We start from the raw sequence: 27,256 nt of genomic DNA, 5'->3' as shown, positions 1-27,256 counted from the left end.
GGTCAGGGAGTAGGGATGCTCAGTAGGGAGCTTCTAAAGAGGCTCTGTCAGTGCTTCATTTGTGTCAGGGCTTGCCAGGACTGAGCCCCAGCATCTCTGGGCTTGGTAGTCCATAGCCCCGGCACCTCTGGGCTTGCCATGTCAGTTATGAAAGTAAAAAAAACATTATTGAGCCCCAGCTCCTAATTGCTTGAGCCTGGCACCTCTTTCATTACAAATTAAGCACTGGTCTCTGTGCCACTTGGAGGTTTGCCCACCCATGGATGAATCCCCAAAGGGTTAGCTAACCTGGGATTATGACTGCTTTGTACCACAAAGAAGGGCAAATAGATTGGGCCCACTAGTGAACTGAGTCTTTATTAGTGACTAGTAATTCTCATTAGACTTTCAGAAATGCTATCACCAGATAAAGTGCAAAGGCTTCCTTAAGAGGCCTCTGTGTAAATGTTTAAACCAACCAAGCAATATATCATATTCAATATTTGTATTAACTGAACGATATTAACATTTTCAAGAACAAGGATCATTGACTGTTAACTGAACTATTTATTTTTCTGACAGCCACAGCTAGATCCAGTGAAAAACAGGCACTAATGTCTGAACTGAAGATAATGACACATCTTGGGCCTCATTTGAACATTGTGAATCTCTTAGGAGCTTGTACTAAATCAGGTAGGTTTGTCTAACACAAAATCAATGTTTGCCAAGCAACTAAAATCGAGCCTGTAACCACCCCAAATTAGAGCGTTCCAAGCAACTAAAATTTAGTATTTAACATAGTCTATATGTTGAGCAAGTGCTTTTTAAAATAAATGTGAGTAAATGGATGCCTGATAAAACTGCCTATACATGCTAGTAGTTATACTCCCAGTTCAACATACTGGCATGCATAATCCTTAACACTCGGTCCCCTGTATATTTGGTTTTCCATTATCTTTTCAGTGATATATATATTTTTATCATCAAGGTATTATTTTGCCTTCTTTCATTAGGTCCAATTTACATCATTACTGAATACTGCTTTTATGGGGATTTGGTAAACTACCTGCATAAAAACAGGGATAATTTCCTGAGCCGACATCCAGAAAAGCCAAAGAAGGACTTGGACATTTTTGGGATGAACCCAGCTGATGAAAGCACAAGAAGGTGGGAAAGGACAAAAAGGATTATAGTTTGCCAATTAAGGGCATGATGTTACAATGAAAATCTTCATTTAGGCAAATAGCCCCATTGGCTTCACTATATGGGTTTTCTTGGCAGGACTGGGCCCTATGAAAATTGTCTGAATGAATGGTATACTTTGATCAACTGTAATATTTAAAATAAATGCCACAGGAAGTAATATTAGCTGAGTTCCTGCAACTCCCATTGAGTTCAGTGGGATGTGTGAGTGCTCAGCATTTGAGGAAATCAGGTAACTTATATTTAGACTCCTATATCCATATTCAGACACCTAATTTTGGCACTCAGCTTTGAAAATGTTGGGCATGGTTTTTATTTATTACCATGAGAAGTAATTTTTTATACTTCTGTACATCAGAGTGACATGAACTACATCACAATGAATTATGACCCAGACGCAGAACCATGAAGATGCCATGTGAAATATGAACCAAATCACTGGGCAATATTGTCTTTGTTTATTATTTCAGTTATGTCATTTTATCCTTTGAAAACAATGGCGAATACATGGACATGAAACAAGCTGATACGACTCAGTATGTGCCAATGCTGGAACGGAAGGAGGGTTCTAAGTATTCGGATATCCAGAGATCAATGTATGATCGGCCTGCTTCATATAAGAAAAAATCTGTGTCAGGTAACTGCATTCATTGTTGTTAAAAACCATTCTTTCAGAAATGCATGTGTTACTTCTGCCCTCCAGTGGAAGGAATTAGAACTACTCCAATATCTGTGGCAAGCCTCCTACAGCTTACCAGGGAGAAAGATTCTCCTTTAGCTCAAGTGATAGGCACCTATGCTTGTGGAGCAAGAAGAATGGAGTTTTATCTTTGCTGCTTCTGCTGTGAAGTTCTCAGCAGCCAGGGTGTATAGCATGTATAGCATGCTACACCATGTATAGCATGGTGACACTCAGGGCAGGTCTACACTACAGCCAGGATGGACGCTGTGAGATCAATCCACCGGTGGTCGATTTAGCGGTTCTAGTGAAGACCCTCCAAATCGACAGCAGTTCGCTCTCCAGTTGACCCCTGTACTCTACCCCGACAAGAAGAGTAAGGGAAGTTGACGGGAGAGTTTCTCCTGTCAACGCCCCACGGTAACTCGACCTAAGATACGTTCATAAAATATTAGGGTTGGAAGAGACCTCAGGAGGTCATCTAGTCCAACCCCCTGCTCAAGGCAGGACAAACACCAACTAAATCATCCCAGCCAGGGCTTTGTAAAGCCGGGCCTTATTGACGTAGCTGGAGTTGCATACTGTAGGTCGACTTACCACGGTAGTGTAGACATAGCCTCAGAGTCTTAAGTGGCAAAGGTATTGTTACTTTTGTATGTTTTGCAAGATTCTGAGCAATGTGACAGTAATAATTAATAATAATTAATAATTTTTCTTTCTCTGTTTCCACTTTCACTGACCGACACTTATGAAAACGAAAAAAATTCCAGATGCTTTTCTGGATTATGTAACGATGGTGATGAAGGGCAACGCATCCCATTCCTTCCCCCTTTTCTCAGAAACTCAAAGCATTGCTTCCAAAAGAGGCTTGCTCACTTCTGGCTGTAGGCCTGAGGTCCTGAATCATTTGCAGACCCAGAGTTAGTTGGCAGACGAGTGCACTGCTGCTTTGCTCAGGGCCACCAGGGGTAAATGAATAGCCCAGTCTGCTCTTTGCTGTCATTATTTTTTAGTATTAAAAAAAGAATGATTGCCATAGAATTCCTGATCCTTCAGTGACAGTACTGGACATGTCCTAATGCATACTTGCTGAGAAACATAACAGTGCTCAGCAAAACTGAAATGGTCAAAAATGTACAAAAGTTTTAATGGCGTTACCATCTCTAAACCAATGTCTTGTTTCTAACCACATGTCGAATAGTAAGAACAACCCACATAATGTAGGTGGCCCTTTCTAACTTAGCTTTCTACAATCCCCTGTAAAAAAAAAAAAAAGTCTATATACAGAAGACAAACAAAAACTATATTTAGTATTGGATATTTTTTTCTTTTTTTAAGGAATGCAGTCTGTATTAGTGATTGATGCAAACATGCAAAGGGATTATTTATTCTGAAAAGATGGTTTTGGGCCATGATCCTCTGCTAAAGTCATCACCTCGGAAGCATAGAAGGTAGAAAGAACTAGGCACTGGTTTCATGACCTGAATACACTTTTATAACACAAACATATTTTCCCTCCGCCTTTTTCAACAGAACCAGAAGTCAAAAATCTGCTTTCTGACGACAATTCTGACAGCCTCAGTTTGCTGGATTTACTAAGCTTCATGTACCAAGTTGCACGGGGGATGGAGTTCTTGGCTTCTAAAAATGTGAGTGCCATGAGGAACTAAACAGAAATGGCCTAGTCTTTTTTGGATTTAAAAACCACAACATGAAAGAATGTCCTTTTAGGGGTCTAAGCACCCTCTCCATTAACTAGAAACACAAGACAAAAGTGATTACAAAACCAAAGCAGCAGCATTTTTCTTCCCCTACACCATGTCAGCCACCAGTCAGAATATCGTCTGCAAAGCAGAGCTTTCTCACACCACGCTGTCCCAGCTGACAAGACCCACCCACTCCCACAACTGCCCTTCTTGAATGCTGGCTCAATAGGTGGTCCAATTTTAACTGTGCCTGCAAGGTCAACACATTTTGGGTTTTTTCAGGGAGGCGATAGTGCATTCCAAAGGAAATGGGCCTTCGTGGGAATTGGTATCTCTTTAAATGACTTATGATCTCTCCATGCAGTGTGTGCACCGTGACTTGGCAGCTCGTAATGTCCTTCTGGCTCAAGGAAAAATTGTGAAGATCTGTGACTTTGGTCTGGCTAGGGACATCATGCATGATTCCAACTATGTCTCCAAAGGCAGCGTATGTACTTGCTTAATCTTTTTATTTCAGTATTTAATTGAGATGATAAGTGTCAGTATAATACTGTCGTTAAGGTTCTTCTGGTCAGTGTTTGGTTACACTAATGGACAGTTGGATGAAAACAAGAGAAACAATTTTTTTTTCAATTAATTCACATGACTTCACAAAGTCTGTTTGAAAGATGAAAAGTCCTTGGCCAGAACTAGTATTTTTCAGGGTGAGATTTTAACTGGCAAGTTTTGTGACTGGATGAATTACTAAAGGAATATCATTGTGATGTAGCATAACATAGCAGTCAATAACACATTTGCATAAGCATATCACCGGTGTACCTCCCATATCCTGTCCACAAATCAGCTGAGTCACTTGCTAATAATTTAGCAATTCAGGTATTCCTGGATTCGTTATTTTGAGGAGTAAGTAGAAGCTTTGCTCATAATCCTGTAACCTCTTCATATTTCCTTGAATAAAAAATATTACTAACTACTTTATCAAATGTGCATTTATTAAGGCAAACCTTCTTCCTACTGTCAAATGATACATCTGCTGTACTGAGCAGGATTTCTGTAATGATTGATATGTTTATTTTGTTGCAGACTTTTCTCCCAGTGAAATGGATGGCACCTGAAAGCATTTTTGACAATCTGTACACAACATTAAGTGATGTCTGGTCTTATGGCATTCTGCTGTGGGAGATATTTTCTCTTGGTATGTACTATGAGCACTTCTTTACATGCAGTACTTAAGCTGGTTGAGTTCATGGTACATTAAAATAAGAACTGTAAATATTATTGTGACAACAAACTACAGGGGTGAATTGTGTAAGGTGCTATGCAGACATGAAGTAAAAAGAAAGTCCCTGTCCCAAAGAACTGACAATACTGGTTTATGACAAGGTGGGCAGGTTGAAGGCTGGTGCTGTTGATTGCTGCTGACTTTTGAGTTGGCTGCTAGTGAGCTGAAAGCCATCCTCGTCTCATTTACTTCCATTTACTGGACCAACGGAGAAGGGCAGACTGCATGCTGGGCTCTGGGAAACTTTCCTAGGCTGAGGGAGGCTCAAAGCAAACATGCTCTGGGCAGCAGGGCTACTAGAGCTGGCTGTTTGCACTGGCAGTTCCAAGCAGCAGAAGCCATTAGGTGGGGCAGCGTAGCACAAAGCACAGCTGCCCCAGGCATTCCAGTGACTCCCTTCCGGTTTGGTAGGAAGAGACTGGATGAGGTGAGTCTGCCTGAGATTACAATGATGAGAGCAGATTATAACTGTGTAATCCCTATTAAACAGCCCCAGGCTCACCACATGACAATATCCCTTAAAATGAGCAGAGACTGTTAAGCTATAGAATGGCTTGTCACATAAATACTTCTTAAAACAGCAACAGATGCACATCTATCAACTGTGTTTATACAGTCCCAGCACCTTAGTACCTGAGCTTCTCACAATCTTTTAAAATTTCCCAGCACTGCTGTGAGGTAGGAATGTATTATAACCTCCATTTTGCAGATGGGCAACTGAGGCCCTGATCCTCAAATGTATTTAGGTGCCTAAATTCTTTTTAAATCAGTGGGAGCTAGGGCCCTAAATACCTTTGATCTGGGCCAGGGAGACTAATGCTATGTCTACACTGCACTGCAATGTACCAAAGTGCTTCACTGTAAGCCCCCTACAGGAATGCTGCAGGTGCAAATTAAAAGGTTCCTAGGTTGCATTAATGTAATCCTGCAGCGGAGGGCCTAAGACACATAGTGGGGCAGTTCTGAGGATAGTGGTGTTCAAACACAATCAGATCATTGCAGTATAATTTCTCTCTCAGGTAGTCCTAACTCATCCATATCTATAGTATCCAAGCACCATCACTATATGTGCTTACATTAATTATTCATACGAAATAGGAACTTTTTAGTTTGCACCTGCAGCATCCACACATGGGAGTTACAGTGCAGCACTTTGGTGTGCAGTGCTACTCACACCCCCATAGTCTGAACTGTGTGGCAGTGTAGAGAAGCCCTAAGAGACTTGCCGAAAGTCACTCAGAAAGTCTGTGGCAGAACAGGGAAGTGAACCTGGGCCACCCAACCCCAGGCTAGTACCTGGACCACTGCACTGTCTTTCTTTTCTCTCTTCTAGCATAATAAGCTTCACAAATATTGCAGATTGATTTTTCTGTAAGTAGGGCCTGTTACAATTGTTCCTAAAAGACATTTCACATAAAACTGTTGACCATATTAAGCTCTCTTTCTGCAGGACAGTAATGTGAGCTCTGGCATGTGTATTTATTTATTTGTATTACAGAAGCCCCTAGGAACCTCAGTCATGGCCCCCTTTGTGCTAGGTGCTGTACAAACACAGAGCATTAAAGTCATGCTATGGTTCTATGGAAGAACAGGTTCCAAAGAGGTACATTAGAACCTCAACAACTCACGCTAGTCCTAAGGAGAGCCATTGTGAATAACTGAATTTTGTAAAGGGCCAGTTTCTGCCAGACTAACACACGTGGAGTGGTTTCTATTGAGTGCTGAGCTGTTGACTGGCCCATCGATTCCAATGGGACTCCACCTGGAGTAATGTGCTGTTCAATGTCAGTAAAAGTGGCAGAATATTGCCCAAAGTGAACAAATGAAATAAAAATAATCAAGGATAATGCATCATGAAACGTACTTTGTTCATTCATTTTGTCAACTGTAGTTTGGCTTTAATTCTGATAACATTTCATAATACAGCCCCTTTTGGGCCTGAGCGGTAAACCAATATTCAGGGCCAACACCCACTTGATATTGATAACTTCTAGCATAACAACACTAATCCAATTTTTTTCACAGGTAGAGCTTTCGCCCAGCATATACAATTACAATAAAAAACATATAAAACATCCGCTGACAAGTAAAAGCCAATAAAAAAAATAGATATTGTACTAGTAAATATACTGTAGCATATGCTGTATAAATAACAAAACCTTCCCAGTACGTTAACATATGTTTTTACAGCACCTGGCAAAATGGAACTCTAATCTCAGTTGGGGCCTTGGGGCATTACAAGCAATCAATAATCACAGTAATAATGAAACCTCACTACAGTGTCCTGCTATTACATCTCTGTTGAGAGATGGAGAGACAGCAGAGATTATGGATTATTTTTTATTTAATTTTCAGATTTAGAGCATCAATCCCTAACTCCTGACATATCACAAGATTTAAAAAGAACAACATCCAGTACAGAAATCCAGTACATTGATTAAAGAGACTTAGAAAAGCCAGCTTAACTCCCCCCCGAAATCTAGCTCACACTCTTAGCGCTTTCCAAAATTTCAGATAGCATCTAATGCAGAAAATATTAACTAGACACATGAATTGAGCATCATCCTAAACCCCGACTCCAATCTCCATTTGCCGGTCGCTGCGAGGGCAGCAGTCAGGCTGTCTTTGGCAGCATGCCTGCGGGAGGTCCCCCGGTCCCATGGTTTCGGCGGCAATTCGGCGGCGGGGACTCCGAAGGCGCGGCCTGTGGACCTCCCGCAGGCATGCCGCCGAATCTGCATGTCCAGCGGACCGCCCGCAGGCGCGTTGCTGAAAGCCGTGCTCGGGGTGACAAAAAACATAGAGACGCCCCTGAGCTCATCAAATACCCAGCAGAAGAGATTTGTGGTTTAATGAGGGCCTGCTGGGTGTTTGGTTTTTCATATATTTAGTTGTGGTTTATTATAACATTGGAAGTATTCAAACAATGTAAAAGAGCCACTTTTGTTGCCTTTTTACCATTAAGGTGGCACACCATACCCTGGCATGATGGTTGATTCTTCTTTCTACAACAAGATAAAAAGTGGCTACCGAATGGCAAAACCTGACCATGCTACCAGTGAAGTGTACGTATGCTCTTTTTTGTTTCTCCTATACCAAAATCTACCTCCAGTTGATTTTGTTTTTGTCTCTCTGGCTGTTGATTTTCAACTTCCAGCTGATGAAACTGGTTTCTGTCTTATTTGCAGGTATGAGATTATGGTGAAATGTTGGAACAGCGAACCGGAGAAAAGACCTTCTTTTTACCATTTGAGTGAAATTGTGGAGAATCTGTTGCCTGGCGAATACAAGAAGGTTTGTTCTCTGGAATTTCCATTGCATTTTGTATCTGTTCCCAGAGGGGTTGTAACTCAGCTGCTCAGATCATCTGTGCAGTAAGCATGTCATTAAGCCATGTGAATGAAATGCTTCAGATATGCTGTTGCAGTGTATAAGAGACTATAAGGTTATAAAACTAAGGTTGCTGGTGGGAACCAATTTTTTTTTTTTTTAAATTATAGAATATCAGGGTTGGAAGGGACCTCAGGAGGTCATCTAGTCCAACCCCCTGCTCAAAGCAGGACCAATCCCCAGACAGATATTTACCTCAGTACCCTAAATGGGCCCCTCAAGGATTGAGCTCACAACCCTGGGTTTAGCAGGCCAATGCTCAAACCCCTGAGCTATCCCCCCGCTGTACATAAGGGACAGCACTTTCCATTTTCTGTAGGCCCATTATCATCTTAATCCTTCTGTTAATCATAGAGCTGGTCCTACATATTTGCATAGGCTTTTTTCAGAAAATGTAAAAATCCTAAGAAAGGCACCAATTCCCCTGTGTGTATAATCTCCCCCAGCCTCCATCAACCCCTTCCCTCCAGCTTGAACCCTGATGCCCAGGCACTAATGACCCCTCTTCACACACACACACACACACACACACACACACTCCTATCACTCACTCCTGCTTCCATGCACCCATCATTTATTAGTGGGTTCCCCCACATGTACATACTCCTGCTTCCCCCCCAGCCCTCACTCACTCTTGCCCCTCCATTCGCTTCTGCTGTTTACCCTCACTCCTGTGCCTCTGCTCCTCACTTCTTCTACCCATTCATTTTTCACTACTGGGCCTCTTGCCCCACAACATTCATCCCTTATTGCTGGGCCTCTACCACCCCATACATCATCCATGCTTCTCTGTATACCTCCCGGCCCCTCATTCCTGGGCCCCTGCAAACTCACGGATGGCTGAGTCCCTATTCTTCCTCTTCACAGACCTCTTCATTATTTCTGCCCCTCCTCAACACACACAAATGCCATCTTTGGCCCCATTTGCATACAACCACACTTCCTGGGCCCCACCCAATAACGTGCCATCGCAGGTAATTAGTATCAATGGTCGATGCGGGTCTGGCTGGAGAATCTTGCCCGCATGCTCGGGGTTCTGCTGATCACCATATTTGGGGTCGGGAAGGAATTTTCCTCCAGGGTAGATTGGCAAAGGCCCTGGAGGTTTTTCGCCTTCCTCCGCAGCATGGGGCAGGGGTCGCTGGCTGGAGGATTCTCTGTGACTTGAAGTCTTCAAATCATGATTTGGGGACTTCAACAGCTGAGTCAAGGGAGAGAATTATTCCAGGAGTGGGTGGGTCAGCTTTTGTGGCCTGCATCATGCGGGAGGTCAGACTAGATGATCATATTGGTCCCTTCTGACCTTAAAGTCTATGAGTCTATGAGTAAGAGAGGAGAGGAATTCATCGTCTCGCCTTCAGGAATATTCTCTCATTCCTTCCTTGGAGAAGGTGCCAGATCTGGTCAGTAGACTCAGGGGAAGGGTAGCTGCCAGGAGCCAGAGGAATTTACTCCTGCTCCCTGCCCAGGGGAGGGGAGGGAACCCATGGGGATCTTCATTGTCACTCCTCATTAGCTTAGAGGAAGGAGAGCAAGTGGAAGAGCTCTGCACACAGAAAATAGAAGGGAGAGAGATCATGCAGTGTCAGTACTCCCTGATCCCCACTGAACCCCAGCACTAATATTGGTAACCAGTCTCATGGCATACATGCACCACTGAATAATTAAACTAACAACTCCCTGTTTGGATCCAGAGTTGCATCTGAAAGATGCCATCACTTGCCTGCAGAGATGTTAGTGCACCAAGGTGTGCACATAGAGGTGTACAAGCACTATTTTAAAATGAAACCCACCCAACCATCTTTTAAATATTAGTACCTATGTGTATTATCAGGCCAGAGGCACTTTTCCAAAGAAGCCTTGTAAAACACCTCGAATAAGCCTGCACAGCTCAGCTCAGGGCAATAGAGCCACACCAGCTCACATCAAGACAGAGTGCCTACTGGTTTGGTTTAGTTACGCAGCACAGCTAGTTGCAGCAGGTTGCTGAGGAGCGGACACCTTCTTGTACAGCATCAAAGATCATTTTAAAATTAATCTTTTCAGAGCTATGAAAGGATTCATCTGGACTTCCTGAAAAGCGACCACCCAGCGGTCACACGCATGAGAGTGGACTGTGACAACACCTACATCGGTGTCACTTACAAGAATGAAGACAAGCTAAAGGACAGGGAGAGTGGATTTGATGAGCAGAGGTTGAGCGCTGACAGTGGCTACATCATCCCCCTGCCCGACATTGATCCCGTCTCCGAAGATGAACTTGGCAAAAGGAACAGGCACAGGTAGTTGCTGCTTACAGTACATTATGGGCCAGATTCTGCCATCCTCACTTACCCTTCTATAGCTCCTTAGTCTGGTCCAGATTCTGATACTCTTACTCTTCTTGAGAAGCACCTTACTAGAAAGCTAGCCCACTGACTTCAGTGGGGCTACTTGTAGAGTTAGGTACTATTCATTATGAGTCAGGGTATAGAGTGCAGCTCTCTGTGACTAGCCCCAGTGATTTCAATGGGGCAGTCCATGGAGCCCAGTACTCATTAAGGCCTGGGACCGCCTACACAAGAGACCTCCTCTTTTCTTGTACTGTACTGCCATAGAGAAGAAGGGATCTGGCAGGATGTTACCCCTGAGGCCCCTCACCTTTGGAATTAACTTTCCAGCTTGCTCCAACGTAACAAAATTGACTGGCCTTTGTTTTTCCGAGAATGAGCGAGTTGGAACAGGGTTTGAGGTATGTGAGGGATTGATTTATTTTATTTCAGAACTGCTGGTTCTTGTAATGGGGTTAGGCTATTTCAGAGGGGTTTTTTGTGATTTTTAATTGGTGACAGAGCCTTGGATGGGATTCTTATCAATGGATTCTTATCAATATAAATAGATACATAAATAAAATACCTAGTGTGAATGAGGGTAGCTGAATCTAGCACAATGTGGCTAGCAGTGTTTTCAGCTACATTCATTTTATACTCTGTTTATTATAAGTTAAAATCCTAGGAGACAAGTTTTTGTATCTTTAGACTATTATCAAGAGAAACTAGAATGAGGTCATTTTTAACCATGGGGCAGGAGTTTCCAGGCCTGATCTAAGCACCTATGGTCTCTGTTGTACCATCTTTTCCTTAAGCTTCTCATTCCCTCTCTTTCCCAGATTTTTCTAATTAGCCATTTGCCATAGCAGTATCCGATATTGGTTGGTGGGGTCTTCTTTCAAGTCTAATGTTTCACTCATGAATACTGTATGGATGAGTTGGCAGGAGGCATTCTCAGAAAAGTGTGGTCAACTTGCTCTCTTGAATTCCAAAATTATTCATTACCCTCTGGTGACTTCCTCATACCAGATGTCAATCACTCTAAGAAAAAGGTAGTTAGAGATCACCTAAGATAACCCAAGGTGCCAGAAGGTCGGTGCATAGATCCACTTCCATGTCAATGGTTCAACTGTAGAAATTCAAATATCATGTTTATTTCACTATGTATTATAGCTCCTAGTTTCTTTGCCTCTTACAGTTCCCAGACATCTGAAGAAAGTGCCATTGAGACTGGTTCAAGCAGCTCTACCTTTATCAAGCGAGAGGATGAGACCATTGAGGACATTGACATGATGGATGACATTGGAATAGATTCCTCAGACCTGGTTGAAGACAGCTTCCTGTAATTCACATGGAATTAATGGACATCTTTGAACTATGTCACAAGAGAAGCTCGCCATGTGATCTAAGGACTTTTTACTCTGTAGAGAAAACCACTTTATTTCAATGCAAAGGATGTAAGGAAAGCAGAGATTTGTTTCCAGCGCACAGAGGTCATCCTGAATATGAAAGAGTGAGACATGCTGAAGTCAGCTTTTCAGTGTTGCTTTTTGTAGTACTTCAGTAGCATCTCAGTGGTTTTTGCAGTTTGAATAGGTGGAAGGACAAAGGCCATAAACAGACCAGTTTTGTGTTTCAAGGGCATTCATGACTCTGATGGATAGAATTTCCACTGCAGCAAAACGTCATCATTGTAATTATGTAAATAACTGTCTGCTCAAGGATCTTTTGAGGTGTGCATTGAATATATTCTGTGGACTTAGAAGAGATCACTCAAGATTTCTGTGTACTTTGCCACTTAATCTCAATATCAGCTGCTGCTGAACTATCATGTGAATGAAGTACACGCAAAAACCACTTTTGAAACTTAAAGGTACTGGAACTACATAACATTTTACTTTTTACAGTTAATGCAAATAAAAGGGAATAATAATAATAATTAATTAATTAAAAAGCCTTCTATAATAGGTGTTAGAAGCCTAGTGAGTCTTTATAGAAGATAGCTGTTTTAATAATACGACTAGTACTGTCAGTAACACTAACTGTATAGTTTATAACTCATTGTCCTTCAGCAAAAGCACAGTTTTTAAAAACTTTAAATAGGTAAAGAGATTTAAGATTCAAAATGTTTATATGAAACAATTGTTGTATTTGACTGTATACAATATGATAATGGCTCTGGTGAGCTAAAACTAGTTTCACATGTAGAAAAGAATTTTGTGTCTTCTAAAACGTGAAGAGTTAGTTTTCCAGCATCGGATGAGTGGCTTTCCTAATAAGATGTTCTAAAAACAATTAATCACCCTTTGATTTACTGAGGTTTTTTACATTTAAAGCTATTTTTAAACCTTTCATTAATTTACACATTGTTTCCCAAGTTACTGTAAAAGGGAAGTATGACTAATCAATAGCAACATCATTGTTAGTGTTTAAATAATAATTTGCGCATCTGTTCAAAAGAGAGCTTATTTTGGGGTCAAATGTGAATAACTGATTTGATATTTGAACTGTTCTGGAAGCAAACAAGGTAGCCTTGTTTCTTAGCCTGAGACTCCAGATTAAATTTGCAGTCATCATTTTGCAACACATGTTATTATCTTAGTTTTCAGGTTTCTATAGACGCAGAGGAAGCTGGCTCTGTTATCTTTACCAACCGTAACTAAGACAAGTCATTGCTTTCAAGTGTGTTGGTTATTTTGGTCTGACTCCTTTACTTAGAAAAGAGGGAGTACAAAAATTTAATCCACTCTTGGTTCTGCAATACTTGTTTGTTGACATCATATGTCTGTAGAATGTGCTATGATTGCTGCTGTCACTATATGATGTGTTATTGATACGTGATGCTTTGGAAGTCTTACAGATGAAAATAAGATACATGCCAATTATGGGCCAAATCCTGTTTGGTGCTCAGCTTTTAAACTCAGTAGGAGTTGAGTGCACTGAGCACCTCACAGAAAGTGCTCAGTACCGGAGATGACACAATCAACACAAATGAGATCCAAACTCAAAGCTTGTGTGGGAATTTTTTTCCTATTACATGTGGAAGTGGGACCACCAGTGAGTGACTAAACAGAACAAAGTGATTGGATTCTGAATAACAAATTAAAACTAAACTTGAAGGACCAGTTAAGCCCTCAGAAATGCTGTGCACCTCCTCTTGACTTTACTTATTACGGAGAGTTGTGGGTGAGCAGAGGAGAGCAAAATTTGGTCCCAAATGTAGTACTGCCATTATTACAGATAAATCAGTGTAGGTTTGAATTTCAGCATTTCACATAGCTAAGGCTACATGCCAAACTATGCATGCATGCAGTTATGAATGCAAATGAGGCATTTGCAAACAAAAGCCAGATAAATTCAAATTGGAAGTAAGGCACAAATTTTTACCAAGGAGGGTGATTAACCACTGGAAAAAACTACGAAGGGAAGTGATAGATTCTCAAGCTCTTGATGGCTTCAGATCAAGTCTGGATGTCTTTCTGGAAGATATGCTTGCAGTAAACTCAAACTATTTTTTAGTCAAACACAAGTGAGTGGGCTCAACACAGGGGTAACTGGATGAAATTTAAGAGCCTGGGACATACCGGAAGTCAAACTAGATGACCTAATTTTCCCATCTTGCCTTAAACTCTTTGAATCTATGAAACACAAATGGCCTATTAGATAGCTGAAGGGTCATTTGCACTTCTTATTTTGTGCCAGGGCTGAGCACGGGCACCTCTGGGCTTGCTATGTCAGTTATGAAAGTTAAAAAACAATGCTTGAGCCCCGGTACCTAATTGCTGGAGCCCCAGCACCTCTTTCATTACAAATTAAGGACTGGCCAATTGAGACCACAAATTTGTGTGTACTGTCACATAACTTCATGTTCAAATTAGGCAAGCATTTTTGTATATGACCCATGTTTCATCGTGTTTGAAAATCAGGCCATGTAGGTTCAGTGATACCAAAAGATAGGTCACGTAACATTCTTATATTGTCTCCCTTCCTCTTGTTGGTTTCATGCTGAATCTCACAACACATCTTGGGACTGGACCTATGCTTTAAATCGGCACCAAAACATTTATTGGCTATCTAGTCCCATTGCAATCTTAAGCCCCTCAGTCCTGCGATGAGTTGCATGTAGATGGAAGCCTGTTGTGCAGAACCCCATTGAAGAAAGCGGAGCTCAGTGCCGGTGAAGGGGTCTGTCCAACCACAGCTCATTGCAGGATTGGGGCCAGAGATACTCGCCTGGAAAAAATTATTTGGATTGTAGTATAATGGGGAGTTGTTTTGTTTTATGTTTTCAGCATTGCAGATTTTTTTTCTTTTATGGCTTAATTTTGAGAAGCCACCAGAAGAGAAATTCCCAGTTCCTTCTGTATAATGACAATCAAAACTTTCCTATGAAACACAATTTCTTATTTTGAATGGCCAATCAAATCCTTAAAATTTGGGGTGCAACTTGTACAAAATGGTCCTATTATATGATGAAGGACATAAGATATGGTGATGTTATACATCAATATGTATATATGTATTTTTATATAGACTTCTAGGATACTGCCAAAACATTTATGACAAGCTGTATCACTGCCTTTCTTTATATTTTTTTAACTGTGATATAATCCACAGGCACGTTAACTGTTGCACTTTTGAATGTCCAAAAATTATATTTTAGAATAATAAAAAAAAAGTAAGTGTTTCCAAAGTGGTGGTGTTGTGAAGTGTTTGAAGAAGGGCTAACTGATATGCGTGACCGAAGGTACAACATGTATTACATATGCCCCTGTTCGTATTTTGTCTTAAATCCTGTAAATTAAGATCTCTATATTTCAATAAATTATATATAATTTAAGGCTATGTAGGGGTCTATACTCACTTATTTAAAGATGATCACTTGATAATGAATCAGACTTGCTCAGTTTGTCAATGACATTTCCTTAATTGAGTTTTCTGCATGCCATGAAACAGCAGGGACAAAAAGTATTTTGAGCCCCACAGGTGAGTGTAGGGCAAGGGGCTTGAGTGTCACATGACATTTGAAGTACGCAGTGCTCCCCCTTTAAAATGTGGCAGGTGCTCTATTCCAGCACCTGCCTGCCAACTACAGAATGCAGATAAAAAGGTGGAGGCCAAGCTGTTCTTCCAAGCTGGTAAAACATCTCCACCAAGCGGTGCTGTGGAGCACTGGCCAGTATGGTAGCTGCTCATCCAGTTTAGGTCCCAAGCGAATGCTAGATTGGGATCCTGGCCTGCTCATCTGTGAGTGTGCTGCTGAAGAAGGTAAGATGCTTCCTGTGCTCTCCTCTTCTCTCCACAAGGGCAGCTGCACAACACAGGAAAAGATTTTACCTCAAGTTTAAAAACCAACAAAAATATAGTACTGAAAACTGCAAGGTGGAGGTTTCCCACTAGCATTCTTGATGAATACGGGGGTTTAGATGATACTACATTTAGAAGGCTGTATTGGCACTTTCTCTGAAGATGACTAACTTTTTGAGCTTGTCTCAAGTTCAGTTTCATTTAGAACCAAACAAATGCCTCGCATGGGCCTATAGTCCCACACAACGTAATTTAGTACAACTGATATAATTGTGTGCGTTTCTTGAGAGGAATCTCCAGACTCCAGCATTACAGCTGTCAGATTTGCTCCTTCTTTCAGTAAAGTCTGTTGCAGTTTGCCATAGATTTCAATGGAAGCTAGCTAGGGCCCAGGTGTGGAAAAATATCAGTTACAGGAATTCAGACTAGCAACCTCCTGTTTGTTGCTTCTGCCCATATTAGATGAACTCTGAGTACCATATCAACTATCTATTGAATCAGATTCTCATAGAGCAAGAGAACACTTTATTTAGCTACAAACAGTGCATAGACATCCCCGAAAATGTTTCAGGCATCCCCTAGGGCCTAAATTGATGGTACAAGCAGCAGTGGGCCTCACTTACTTTGCTTTTGCCACAAGGGGGCTTGTCTTAAACAGAATGCTGCTTGGGCCCAACTGTGAAGAAGACGGGTTCACTATGTATTCATCCTGCAATTTATGTCTTTGCTGCTACCCCTCCAGTTCTATTTTCACCTTTCTGGAAATTTAGCAAATACACATTAAAAACCAGAATTTTCTTCCCTCTTGAACTTCAGTAAAAGTTGGCTAGAACTGCACAGTAAGTCGGTTGGCAGAAAGGGATCTGCGCCATAGCCTGAATACTTCCTTATGTGAGTTTCATGACTCACTTGAGTAAAGCTTTGCACGGTCAGGCTCTCAGTTTGTAGCAGGGATTTATGCTTTAAAGAGTATAAACTGATGCTTAATCAGAGTAAAATCATCTCAACTGCCAAAAAGAAATAAGTATAAGAGACTATTTGCTCTAGATTTAATAAGCACAGTACACATATCTGTTGCCACTAGCCCGTAAAATTAAAGCTTAAAATCAGACCACACTTCGCAGCATAAATCAACTTCAGACACTCATAAGCATTGTGATTTGATTGTTGTACCATAGACTTTTCCTTCAGTAATTATTAGGGCTGTCAAGCGATTAAAAAAATTAATCACGATTAATCGTGCTGTTAAACAATAATAGAATACCATTTATTTAAATATTTTGGATGTTTTCTACATTTTCAAATATATTGATTTTAATTACAACACAGAACACAATGTACAGTGCTCAATTTATTTTTGATTACAAATATTTGCACTGTAAAAAAAAGAAATAGTATTTTTAAATTCCCCCATTACAAGTACTGTAGTTCAATCTCTTTTTCATGAAAGTTGAAATTACAAATGTAGAATTATGTACAAAAACCCCTGCATTCAGAAATAAAACAATGTAAAACTTTAGAGCCTACAGTTCACTCAGTCCTATTTCTTGTTCACACAATCGCTCAGACAAACAAGTTCGTTTATATTTACAGGAGATAATGCTGCCTACTTCTTGTTTACAATGTCACCCGAAAGTGAGAACAGGCGTTCTCATGGTACTGTCATAGCCGGCATTGCAAGATATTTACGTGCCAGATTCATATGTCCCATCATGCTTCAACCATCATTCCAGAGGAAATGCGTCCATGCTCGATAGCGACTCAAAGCAGTGTGGACCAACGCATGTTCATTATCATTATCTGAGTCAGATGCCACCAGCAGAAGATGGATTTTGTTTTTTGGTGGTTCAGGTTCTGCAGTTTCCACATTGGAGTGTTGCTCTTTTAAGACTTCTGAAAGCATGCGCCACACCTCGTCCCTCTCAGATTTTGGAAGACACTTCAGATTCTTAAACTTTGGGTCGAGTGCTGTAGCTATCTTTAGAAATCTCACATTGGTACCTTCTTTGCATTTTGTCAAATCTGCAGTGAAAATGTTCTTAAAAATGAACAACATGTGCCAGGTCATCATACGAGACTGCTATAACATGAAATATATGGGGTAAAACAGAGCAGGAGGCATACAATTATCCCCCAAGGAGTTCAGTCACAAATTTAATTAATGCATTTTTTTAACGAGTGTCGTCAGCATGGAAGCATGTCCTCTGGAATGGTGGTCGAAGAAATGAAGGGGCAGACAAATGTTTAGCATATCTGGCACGTAAATACCTTACAGTGCCGGCTACAAAGTGCCATGTGAACGCCTGTTCTCACTTTCAAGTGACATTGTAAATAAGAAGCGGGCAGCATTATTTCCCATAAATGTAAACAAACTTGTTTCTCTTAGCGATTGGCTGCACAAGAAGTAGGACTGAGTGGACTTGTAGGCTCTGAAGTTTTACACTGTTTTGTTTTTGAGTGCAGTTATGTAACAAAAGAAATCTACATTTGTAAGTTGCACTTTCACAATAAAGAGATTGTACTACTGTACTTGTATGAGGTGAATTGAAAACTACTATTTCTTTTGTTTATCATTTTTACAAAGCAAATATTTGTAATAAAAATAAGCACAGTACACTTTGTATTCTGTGTTGTAATTGAAGTCAATATATTTGAAAATGTAAAAGAATGCAAAAATATTTAATACATTTCAATTGGGATTCTATTGTTTAACAGTGTGATTAAAACTGTGATTAATTATGATTAATTTTTTTGTTAATTGCAATTAAAAAAATCAATCACATGAGTTAACTGCGATTAATCATGGTACTCTCTTCAGTTTGGTGTTTAAATACATAATGATAAATGTATCAGAGATATGAGATAATATTCCATGTTGTGGGATACAAGCTTGTTCCCTGCTCTGGTTAGTATGTGGTCATTGATATTTATTTATTAAAGCTCTAACCTGTTATGAGAAGTGCTACTTTACTATATCATTGACTTAATAATTCCCCTCTGCAGCATGTGGGGGTGGGCTACAGCTAACTATAACCCAGATCCACCAAAATTTGGAGCCCCAAATACACCGTCTCCCAGTCATTCCCCATCAACAGACATTCCTTCCTTCTTTAGCTCAGCACCACTTTCTCCTTTTTGAGACTCTTGCTCCTAGCACACATAGTTTCCCTGATTTTTCTTTCACCACAGTCTCTTTGACTTTCTTTTCACCTAGACAAACTTGAACTATCCAGCCCTGGCCACCCAGAGACTGTCCCCACTCGGGCTAGCCAGAACTCATCGCTCTCCTCTCTGTCCAGTAAGCGCCCAAAGAAATACCTTTAAATGTAGCTTTTCCAGCTGTCAGTCTTTTCTCTGCCTCACCACTGGTGTGGTGAGATCATCTTCGTGTTCAGTCTGCTGCAGGCCAATTCAAGCTCCATCATTCCTCCTCATGCCAACCTGAAAATGTGCTCAGAACACTTGCATAACAAAGACGCTGACGTGCAAGGACTGCCCAGCTGCAGCAACCTCACGTTCTGGTCACAACATGATGTGACCGCAACTCTTCAAAGCAAGATAAGCAGGAACTTGTGCATAGTGGCATTCCAGGTGCATGCAATCTACCTCTGAGGCCCTGCAGGAGGAGTACGCTCAACATCTTCTTTAAATACTTGAACATTCAAACTGTACCCAACAAAAGACAAGAGAAAACTCATACCTACGTGGATATTGTCTACTATACATGCACAAGTCAGACTTCTTATATAGAAGTATACATTTGATTCATAACAAAAATCCATACAGAGCAGTATATTATTAAGGGTTCATTGGGCTTCTGAGGGGGATAAAGTTCTTTGGTCTTTGACACATGCCTTCTAACACTGTGCAAAGCCCTCTATGCTCACTTTGAAATATAGGGTCAGAATCTACATAATTTGAGTGGAAATTTTGCCATTCATTTCTGCTGGTCATATTTTATCAGCTGACACAGGGTGAACTGGGTCTTTAAGGGGAGGTCAAGCCCACTTCTACCTGTGTCTGGTTTTCCTCCTAAATCATGGGACAGGGATTTTGGCCAGATTTTAAAAGGTATTTAGGTGCCTAATGATTCCAGAGGCAGTAAGGAACCTAGGGACCTTTGAAAATCCTACTTGGGGCTGATTTGCATCTTTCGGACCTAAATAGTTCAAAAAAAGTTTGGCATTAGGTGACTGAGAACTAGGTTTGCTGGGACATAGGAGGCGACCTATTTTCAGTAAGGAAGAGAGATGGCAGGCACAGCAGTATGCTGGATGACTCTCCAGTGACTGGGGAATGCTACATGGTGGGTCCCTGCGGGGAGAGAAACCTGTGGAAGGACAGAAGCTTGCTGAAGAGACTTCTGAGTGACCAGCTTTGGTATCCTGTGGAGATAGAGCCAGGGAATGAACCCAACCAACTGAGGCAGAGTTTGATGGAGCACTGCCTGAGAGAGATAGGAACCGAGCAGAAGTATGAGGTGCTTATGGGAACTGGGAAGTGGGACAGGTTAGACCTGAGGTCAGGCTGCTCTTTTTTAGTATAGGATCTAAGGGCAAGGGTTCCCCTATCGTGCCACCTGGAGGTGGTAATGAAATTCCCTTGTGATCCAGGAGCAAGGACTTAGCCTAGGGAGCATTAAAGGAATTGTACATCTTGAGAAGGAAAAGGTCTACTGGCTCTGAGTTCAGCAACGGGTACTGTGGTCAGCCCCTGCTATATGGAAAGAAGGAACCCCCTGCAATCTGTTGAAGGACTTGATGGTCATATGTGCCATATGCAGTGGGTGATGGCACAGGAAGGCAAAAAGGTTTGTTACTATGTAGCTGGACTTTTATTTGCCCTGCTAGGGTGGGCCAGAAGTGGAACTGTGCGTGGAGGAAGGAAGTTCTGTTTCGTGAATGATTTTGAGATTTTAAAATTTGACTTCATTCACACTTAAAACCAGACACTTAAAAATTCTGAAAAGTCCCAAATTTCTTTTTGGTTCATTCAAAACATATTGTTCCACTAAAATCCAATATTTCATTTTGATTTCAGTTTTTAAAATGTTGTATGATATTATGCTATATAAAATATAATACACAAGAAAAACATTGATACAAAAATATCACTTCAAAAATGCAGAATTGAAACCATTTGTTCTGATAATGTCAAACAGGAGGCTTTTACATTGTTGGAACTTTTTTTGAACAAAATTCTGGCACAATCTGATTTTTCACAGCATTTTGATTTTTGACAGAACCACATATTCCGATGGAACATGGTACCAAAGTTTATCCCACCAGCTCTAGCCAGAGGACCAAAGCACTTAACTCGTCCAACCTGCCAGAGAGACTGAGGGAAGCTGAGACCTGGCACCCTGGTGACAGGATGGGTGAGATGACCCTTCTAATGGCCTTATGCTGGTGAAATTGTTTGCCTATGGAAGCTGTGTGCTGAGCTGCCCTAGCCAGATGCAACATCAACCCACTGCATCAGGGCAAAAATGAAAAAAGCTGCTTGGCTTGTGTATGCTTTTTGAACAATAAAGGCCCTTTGGGGAACTGGATGGCTCCTGGAGTTGGCAACTGGAAACAGAGCCCGGAAGCTGCAGTTATCCCTGATGTTGATGTACCTCCTGCCTCTGTGGGAGTCATTGGCTGCAGATTCATTGGCCCTATCTCAACTCCCACCCCCACCAGATTATTTTATCTCTGTTCCCAACTCCTTCCACATGTGGATACAGCTGGCTGTCACAACTTACAGGGATCCAACCCCTGAATGGGCTCCACCAGAAATCCTTCTTCCCCATGTGGAGTTGGAAAATGGAGGGTTTCTTCAACAGAAATCTGGCTTTTTATTGGGGAGAAAACACCCACAAATTTGAAACCCCAAAATATTGCCAAAAACTGAAACAAACACTTTTGGTTTTCTGACAAAAAAATTAAACATTTCAAGGAAAGTGAAAATTTTCATTTAGTTCAAAATATAATTTTCCACTCCCCCCCACCCCAAAAACAAGTTTTAAAGGAAAATTGTTGGATGGTATGTGTACTCCACACAGGCTCTAAAGGGGTTAATGTGTCTCTGTGAGGCCAATTATGCTACTTGAATGCACCTGGAGAGTGAGCTGGCCAGCTGGGTTTAATTAAAGATGAGTCCCAGGTGGGAGAGGAACTGGGTGATTAGTTTAAACACAAAGTGTGGACCAGAAGGGTGCTGCAAAGAATGAACTGTGTAGTCCCTGTCTTAGTACTTGAGAGTGGAGCAGCCGGCAGGATAAAGGAGGAAGGCTAGTGGGAGAGTTGGCCCTGAAATCCTCTCAGGGGTGGGCAAGTCTGTCAGGAGTGATATAGAGCAGCCACAGGTGGTGAGCCCTGAGGGCAGGATGAGGCATTCCAGGGAGTGAGCCAAAGGGATAGTGACAGGTCTTGCTTGAAGAAGGTTGAATCTGGGTTAAGTTGTACCTTTGGGGTTTGAGATTTACTGGGGGATTTGGGAGAACCTTGGGAGCTCTAAAAGAAGTGTGAACCTAGAGAGGTAGTGTGGAGACAGCCTAGTAAAAGGCTACAGTGGAAAGAAGCCCAGAGAGGCAGCACAAAGCTTGGTTTGACTAGACAGACCTTGCCTGCTTGCTACAGGATCCCTGGACTGGAACCCAGAGTAGAGAGCAGTAATGGGTTCCCTCATCCACTGCTGGAAAAAGGTAGTGTGTGAAGCCCCTTCCTGGCACCCCCCAGATATAAAGGGATAAGGACACTTGCAGCCCTGAGCCAAAAGGGTGTGAGGACCTTGGGGCCCAGAGTCAAGCCTGTTGTAAGGACATTGGAGTGTATATTTGTCGGACTCTGTTACCCCAATAGGGGTGGAACTAAAGTATGACCTGGCTGGAGAGCTGAGTCATTGGAAGAGAGACCACCACAGGACTGGAGTGACTGTTGCCAGGGGGTACTGGCATAGGGTGACCAGACAGCAAATGTGAAAAATTGGGACGGGGGGTGGGGGGTAATAGGAGCCTATATAAGAAAGACCCAAAAATTGGGACTGTCCCTATAAAATCGGGACATCTGGTCACCCTATACTGGTAGGGAAAAGAGCTACTACACCATACCCAGCCTCAATGGGGCACTCCAGTGGTGAATCCACTCTTCTACACTGCTCTGCTTACAAACTCTCAATGTTCTAATAACTTCTTAAATTTATTATTAATTTTAGTCACTAGCACAAGTATATCATATTTGGTTCAGTAGTGTAACTTTACAAAAATCCCTCATCTTTAAGGCATTTCTTAATCCATGCTAAAAGAGAAGCTTCTCTCATTGGCCACAAGATGGAAGCATCACACAAAAATCAGTACGATCACACTATATTTTCCTCTGTTTTGTTTTGTTCACAGCACCACCTCAGACAGTGAATTCTTCTGAAGCAGCTGAGAGCCTTCACAAATTTTGGAGGTAAGTGACAAGAAATTGTCCTTCATGTCCAAATGCTTTGTTGGGAAGTATTTTGAATCTGTACATGGTATCCATGATTTTCCATACAACTCAAACTATGATAGGTACTCTTCTGAAAGAGATAACACAAATGACCAAATTCTGCTCTTAACCAAGAGGAAACTGGAGTAACTCCACCAAGGTCAATGGAGTCACTCAATATTTATACCAGAATCTGGTGCAACATTATTAATTTTTAGTTATTGCAATTCATGTTGAAATATCAAGCACTGATACTACACAGACTTTAGGTTAAGCACCCGAGTAGTCTCTCTGAAGTTAATGGAATTTAGAATTAAGCACTTAAGTCTCTCTGGGGCTTGGGGCCTAAAATCTCAAACTCAGCTGAGATTAGTTTCCATTGCATCTAAGAAAACTTGTAATATTTACCAACATTATTTTCCAATCATGTTAGTATTTTTCTAATATTAAAGGGCTGGAGTCAAATACTCTTGCTGCCTGGTGGTTCAGAATTTCATTTGCAAAACTTACTGCTGACACCTAACCTTATAATGTGCTGAACCAAAATCCTGGATCTGAACACCCCCAAGAACTGCCTTCATATGCTTTGAACAAGTTGGGATAATATTCTCAAACCTGTGAGTAGGGGTGTGACGGGTTCAGTCACAGAGACTCCCTTGGGACTGTTCTGAAACTAATGTTCTGAAACTACCTCTGAGCCCGTTTTCTCTGATGGCTTGGGACTCCAGAACCCAGTCTTGTTGATCCAGACACACTAGCCTGCTGCAACACAGACCCAGGGTCTGAACCATGCCCCTGAAGCTGCAGACTTAACTGAAAACAGCTCAGTAAGTACTCCTGTCTCCAGCACCCAGACACCTGGCTCCCAATGGGATCCAAACCCCAAATAAATCCATTTTACTCTGTATAAACCTTATACAGGGTAAACTCATAAATTGTCCACCCTCTATAACACTGATAGAGAGAGATGCACAGCTGTTTGCTCCCCCAGGTATTAATCACTTACTCTGGGTGATTTAACAAAAGTGATTTTTATTAAGTATAAAAAGTAGGATTTAAGTGGTTTCAAGTAATAATGGACAGAACAAAGTAAGTTGCCAAGCAAAAACACGCGAGTCTAAGCCTAATACATTAAGAAACTGATACAGGTAATATCTCAGAAATGTTCCAATAAGCTTCTTTCACAGACTAGGTTCCTTCCTAGTTTGGGCCCAATCCTTTCCCCTTGTACAATCCTTGTTAGTTCCTATTCAGGTGGTAATTAGGGGATTCTGATGACTGGCAGCCCCCTTTGTTCTGTTCCACCCCTTTTTATAGCTTTGGCACAAGGCGGGAATCTTTTATCTCTCTGGATCCCCACCCCTCCTTCTAAATGGAAAAACCCCAGGTTTAAGACTGATTCCAGTTCGGGTGACATGATCACATGTCACTATAAGATCTCCTTCATTACCTAGTAGCTGGAAGACATGTACATAGAAAGGCTTGCAGGAAAACAAACCCATTCACAGTTCATTGATTCTGAAACACCCTTAATGGCTTCCACTTAACATGTTTACATCAGTAATACAAGTTTATATCTTATTCTCCTAACTCCAGACATAGAAATAATACATGCAAACAAATAGGATGAACACACTCAGTAGATCATAAGCTTTGTAATGATACCTTACAAGAGACCTTTTGCATAAAGCATATTCCAGTTACATCATATTCACACTTATAAACATATTGCTATAAAACATGTGGAGTGCAACGTCACAAGGGGTCCCATCTCTAACTAATGCACTGTATGCCCCAATATCCCCTTTGTATTAGTGCTATTGCCCTCTGCCTGTAGATATTTCATATAATACGGACCACTACCCCTTCCTACTTCTCCACATGGGCACCAATGATGCTGCCAAGAATGACCTTGAGCGGGTCACTGCAGACTATGTGGCTCTGGGAAGAATAAGATGGATAAAGGAGTTTGAGGTGCAAGTTGTGTTCTTGTCCATCCTCCCTGTTGAAGGAAAAGGCCCAAGTAGGGACCGTTGAATTGTGGAGGTAAATGCGTAATTACGCAGGTGGTGTTGGAGAGAGGGCTTTGGATTCTTCGACCATCGGATGTTGTTGCAGGAAGAAGGATTGCTAGGAAGAGCTGGAATCCACCTCATGAAGAGAGGGAAGAGCATCTTTGCAGGCAAGCTTGCTAACCTAGTGAGGAGGGCTTTAAACTAGGTTCACCGGGGGATGGTGATCCAAGCCTGGAGGTAAATGGGGAAGTGAGATACCGGGAGGAAACACAAGGAGGAGGGTACAACAGGGGAGGCCTCCTGATCCCTACTGAGAAAGTAGAGCAATCGGTTAGTTATCTTAGGTACCTGTATAACTCACACACCTTCTGGGTATGGTGCTCTGTCCCATCTAGTGGCACTGAGACCAGTTAGAGATAAAATGAGTCTGCTCTACAGCCTTAGCTAACAGCCAGTTGGCCTTTGGGTCATGCACTAAGCTCCAGAGGTCCCCAGTTCGATCCTGCCCGCCGATGACCGGGATCTGTCGGCGTTACACCTCTACATGAACGCAATAAGCCTGGGCAACAAGCAGGAAGAATTAGAAATCCTGGCACAGTCAAGGAGCTATGATGTGATTGGAATAACAGAGACTTGGTGGGGTAACTCACATGACTGGAGCACTGTCATGGATGGGTATAAACTGTTCAGGAAGGACAAGCGGGGAGAAAAGGTGGAGGAGTTGTACTGTATGTAAGGGAGCAGTATGATTGCTCAGAGCTCCAGTATGAAACTGGAGAAAAGCCTGTTGTGAGTCTTTGGGTTAAGTTTAGAGGTGAGAGCAACAAGGGTGATGTCGTGGTGGGTGTCTGCTATAGACCACCAGACCAGGAGGATGAGGTAGACAAGGCTTTCTTTGGACAACTAACAGAAGTTTCCAGATCACAGGCCCTGGTTCTCATGGGGGACTTCAATCACCCTGATATCTGCTGGGAGAGCAATATATCAGTACACAGACAATCCAGGAAGTTTTTGCAGAGTGTTGGGGACAACTTCCTGGTGCAAGTGCTGGAGGAACCAACTAGGGGCCATGCTCCTCTTGACCTGCTGCTCACAAACAGGGAAGAATTGGTAGGGGAAGTAGAAGTGGGTGGCAACCTGGGCAGCAGTGACCATGTCCTGGTCGAGTTCAGGATCTTGACAAAAGGAAGAAAGTAGAGCAGCAGAATACAGACCCTGGACTTCAGAAAAGCAGACTTTGACTCCCGCAGGGAACTGATGGGCAGGATCCCCTGGGAGTCTAATATGGAGGTGGGGGGAGGGGGAAGAAGGAGTCCAGGAGAGCTGGCTGTATTTTAAAGAAGCCTTATTGAGGGCACAGGAATAAACCATTGTGAAGTGCAGAAAGAATAGCAAATATGGCAGGTGACCAGGTTGGCTTAACAGAGAAATCTTTGGTGAGTTTAAACATAAAAAGGAAGTTTACAAGAAGTGGAAACTTGGACAGATTCTTGCCAGCAAGTTGAGTATGGATTGAATGAAAGGACTATAAGATGGATAGAAAGCTGTCTAGATCGTCGGGCTCAATGGCTAGTGATGAACAGCTCTGTCTAGTTGGCAGCTGGTATCAAGCGGAGTGCCCCAGGGGTCTGTCCTGGGACTGGTTTTGATCAACATCTTCATTAATGATCTGGATGATAGGATGGATTGCACCCTCAGCAAGTTCGTGGATGACACTAAACTGGGGGGAGCGGGAGATACTGGAGGGTGGGGATAGGGTCCAGAGTGACCTAGACAAATTGGAGGATTGGACTAAAATAAATCTGAGGTTCAACAAGGACAAGTGCAGAGTCCTGCACTTAGGACAGAAGAATACCATGCACTGCGACAGGCTGGGGACCAACTGGCTAAGCGGCAGTTCTTGCAGAAAAGGACCTGGGGATTACAGTG

The 27,256-nt window shown here is 42.0% G+C and overlaps 1 protein-coding gene across 1 annotated transcript in view; it reads left to right on the top strand.

Moving 5' to 3' along the window:
• Positions 1 to 15,241, top strand: part of PDGFRA (platelet derived growth factor receptor alpha) — a 51,224-nt gene extending 35,983 nt beyond the window's left edge. The window contains exons 14-23 of the mRNA XM_024216113.1: positions 562 to 672; positions 993 to 1,146; positions 1,653 to 1,819; positions 3,395 to 3,510; positions 3,932 to 4,054; positions 4,651 to 4,762; positions 7,815 to 7,914; positions 8,038 to 8,143; positions 10,286 to 10,521; positions 11,747 to 15,241. Of these exons, the coding sequence (XP_024071881.1) occupies positions 562 to 672; positions 993 to 1,146; positions 1,653 to 1,819; positions 3,395 to 3,510; positions 3,932 to 4,054; positions 4,651 to 4,762; positions 7,815 to 7,914; positions 8,038 to 8,143; positions 10,286 to 10,521; positions 11,747 to 11,894 (1,373 nt within the window). The 3' untranslated portion in view covers positions 11,895 to 15,241. The remainder of the gene's footprint in view (positions 1 to 561; positions 673 to 992; positions 1,147 to 1,652; positions 1,820 to 3,394; positions 3,511 to 3,931; positions 4,055 to 4,650; positions 4,763 to 7,814; positions 7,915 to 8,037; positions 8,144 to 10,285; positions 10,522 to 11,746) is intronic.
• The last annotated feature ends 12,015 nt before the right edge of the window (positions 15,242 to 27,256 follow it).

The sequence above is a fragment of the Terrapene carolina genome, unplaced genomic scaffold (assembly GCF_002925995.2).
Source record: "Terrapene carolina triunguis isolate 2854851 unplaced genomic scaffold, T_m_triunguis-2.0 Scaffold66, whole genome shotgun sequence".
Taxonomy (NCBI): Eukaryota; Metazoa; Chordata; order Testudines; family Emydidae; genus Terrapene; species Terrapene triunguis.
This window is presented reverse-complemented; position numbering and strand designations above follow the sequence as displayed.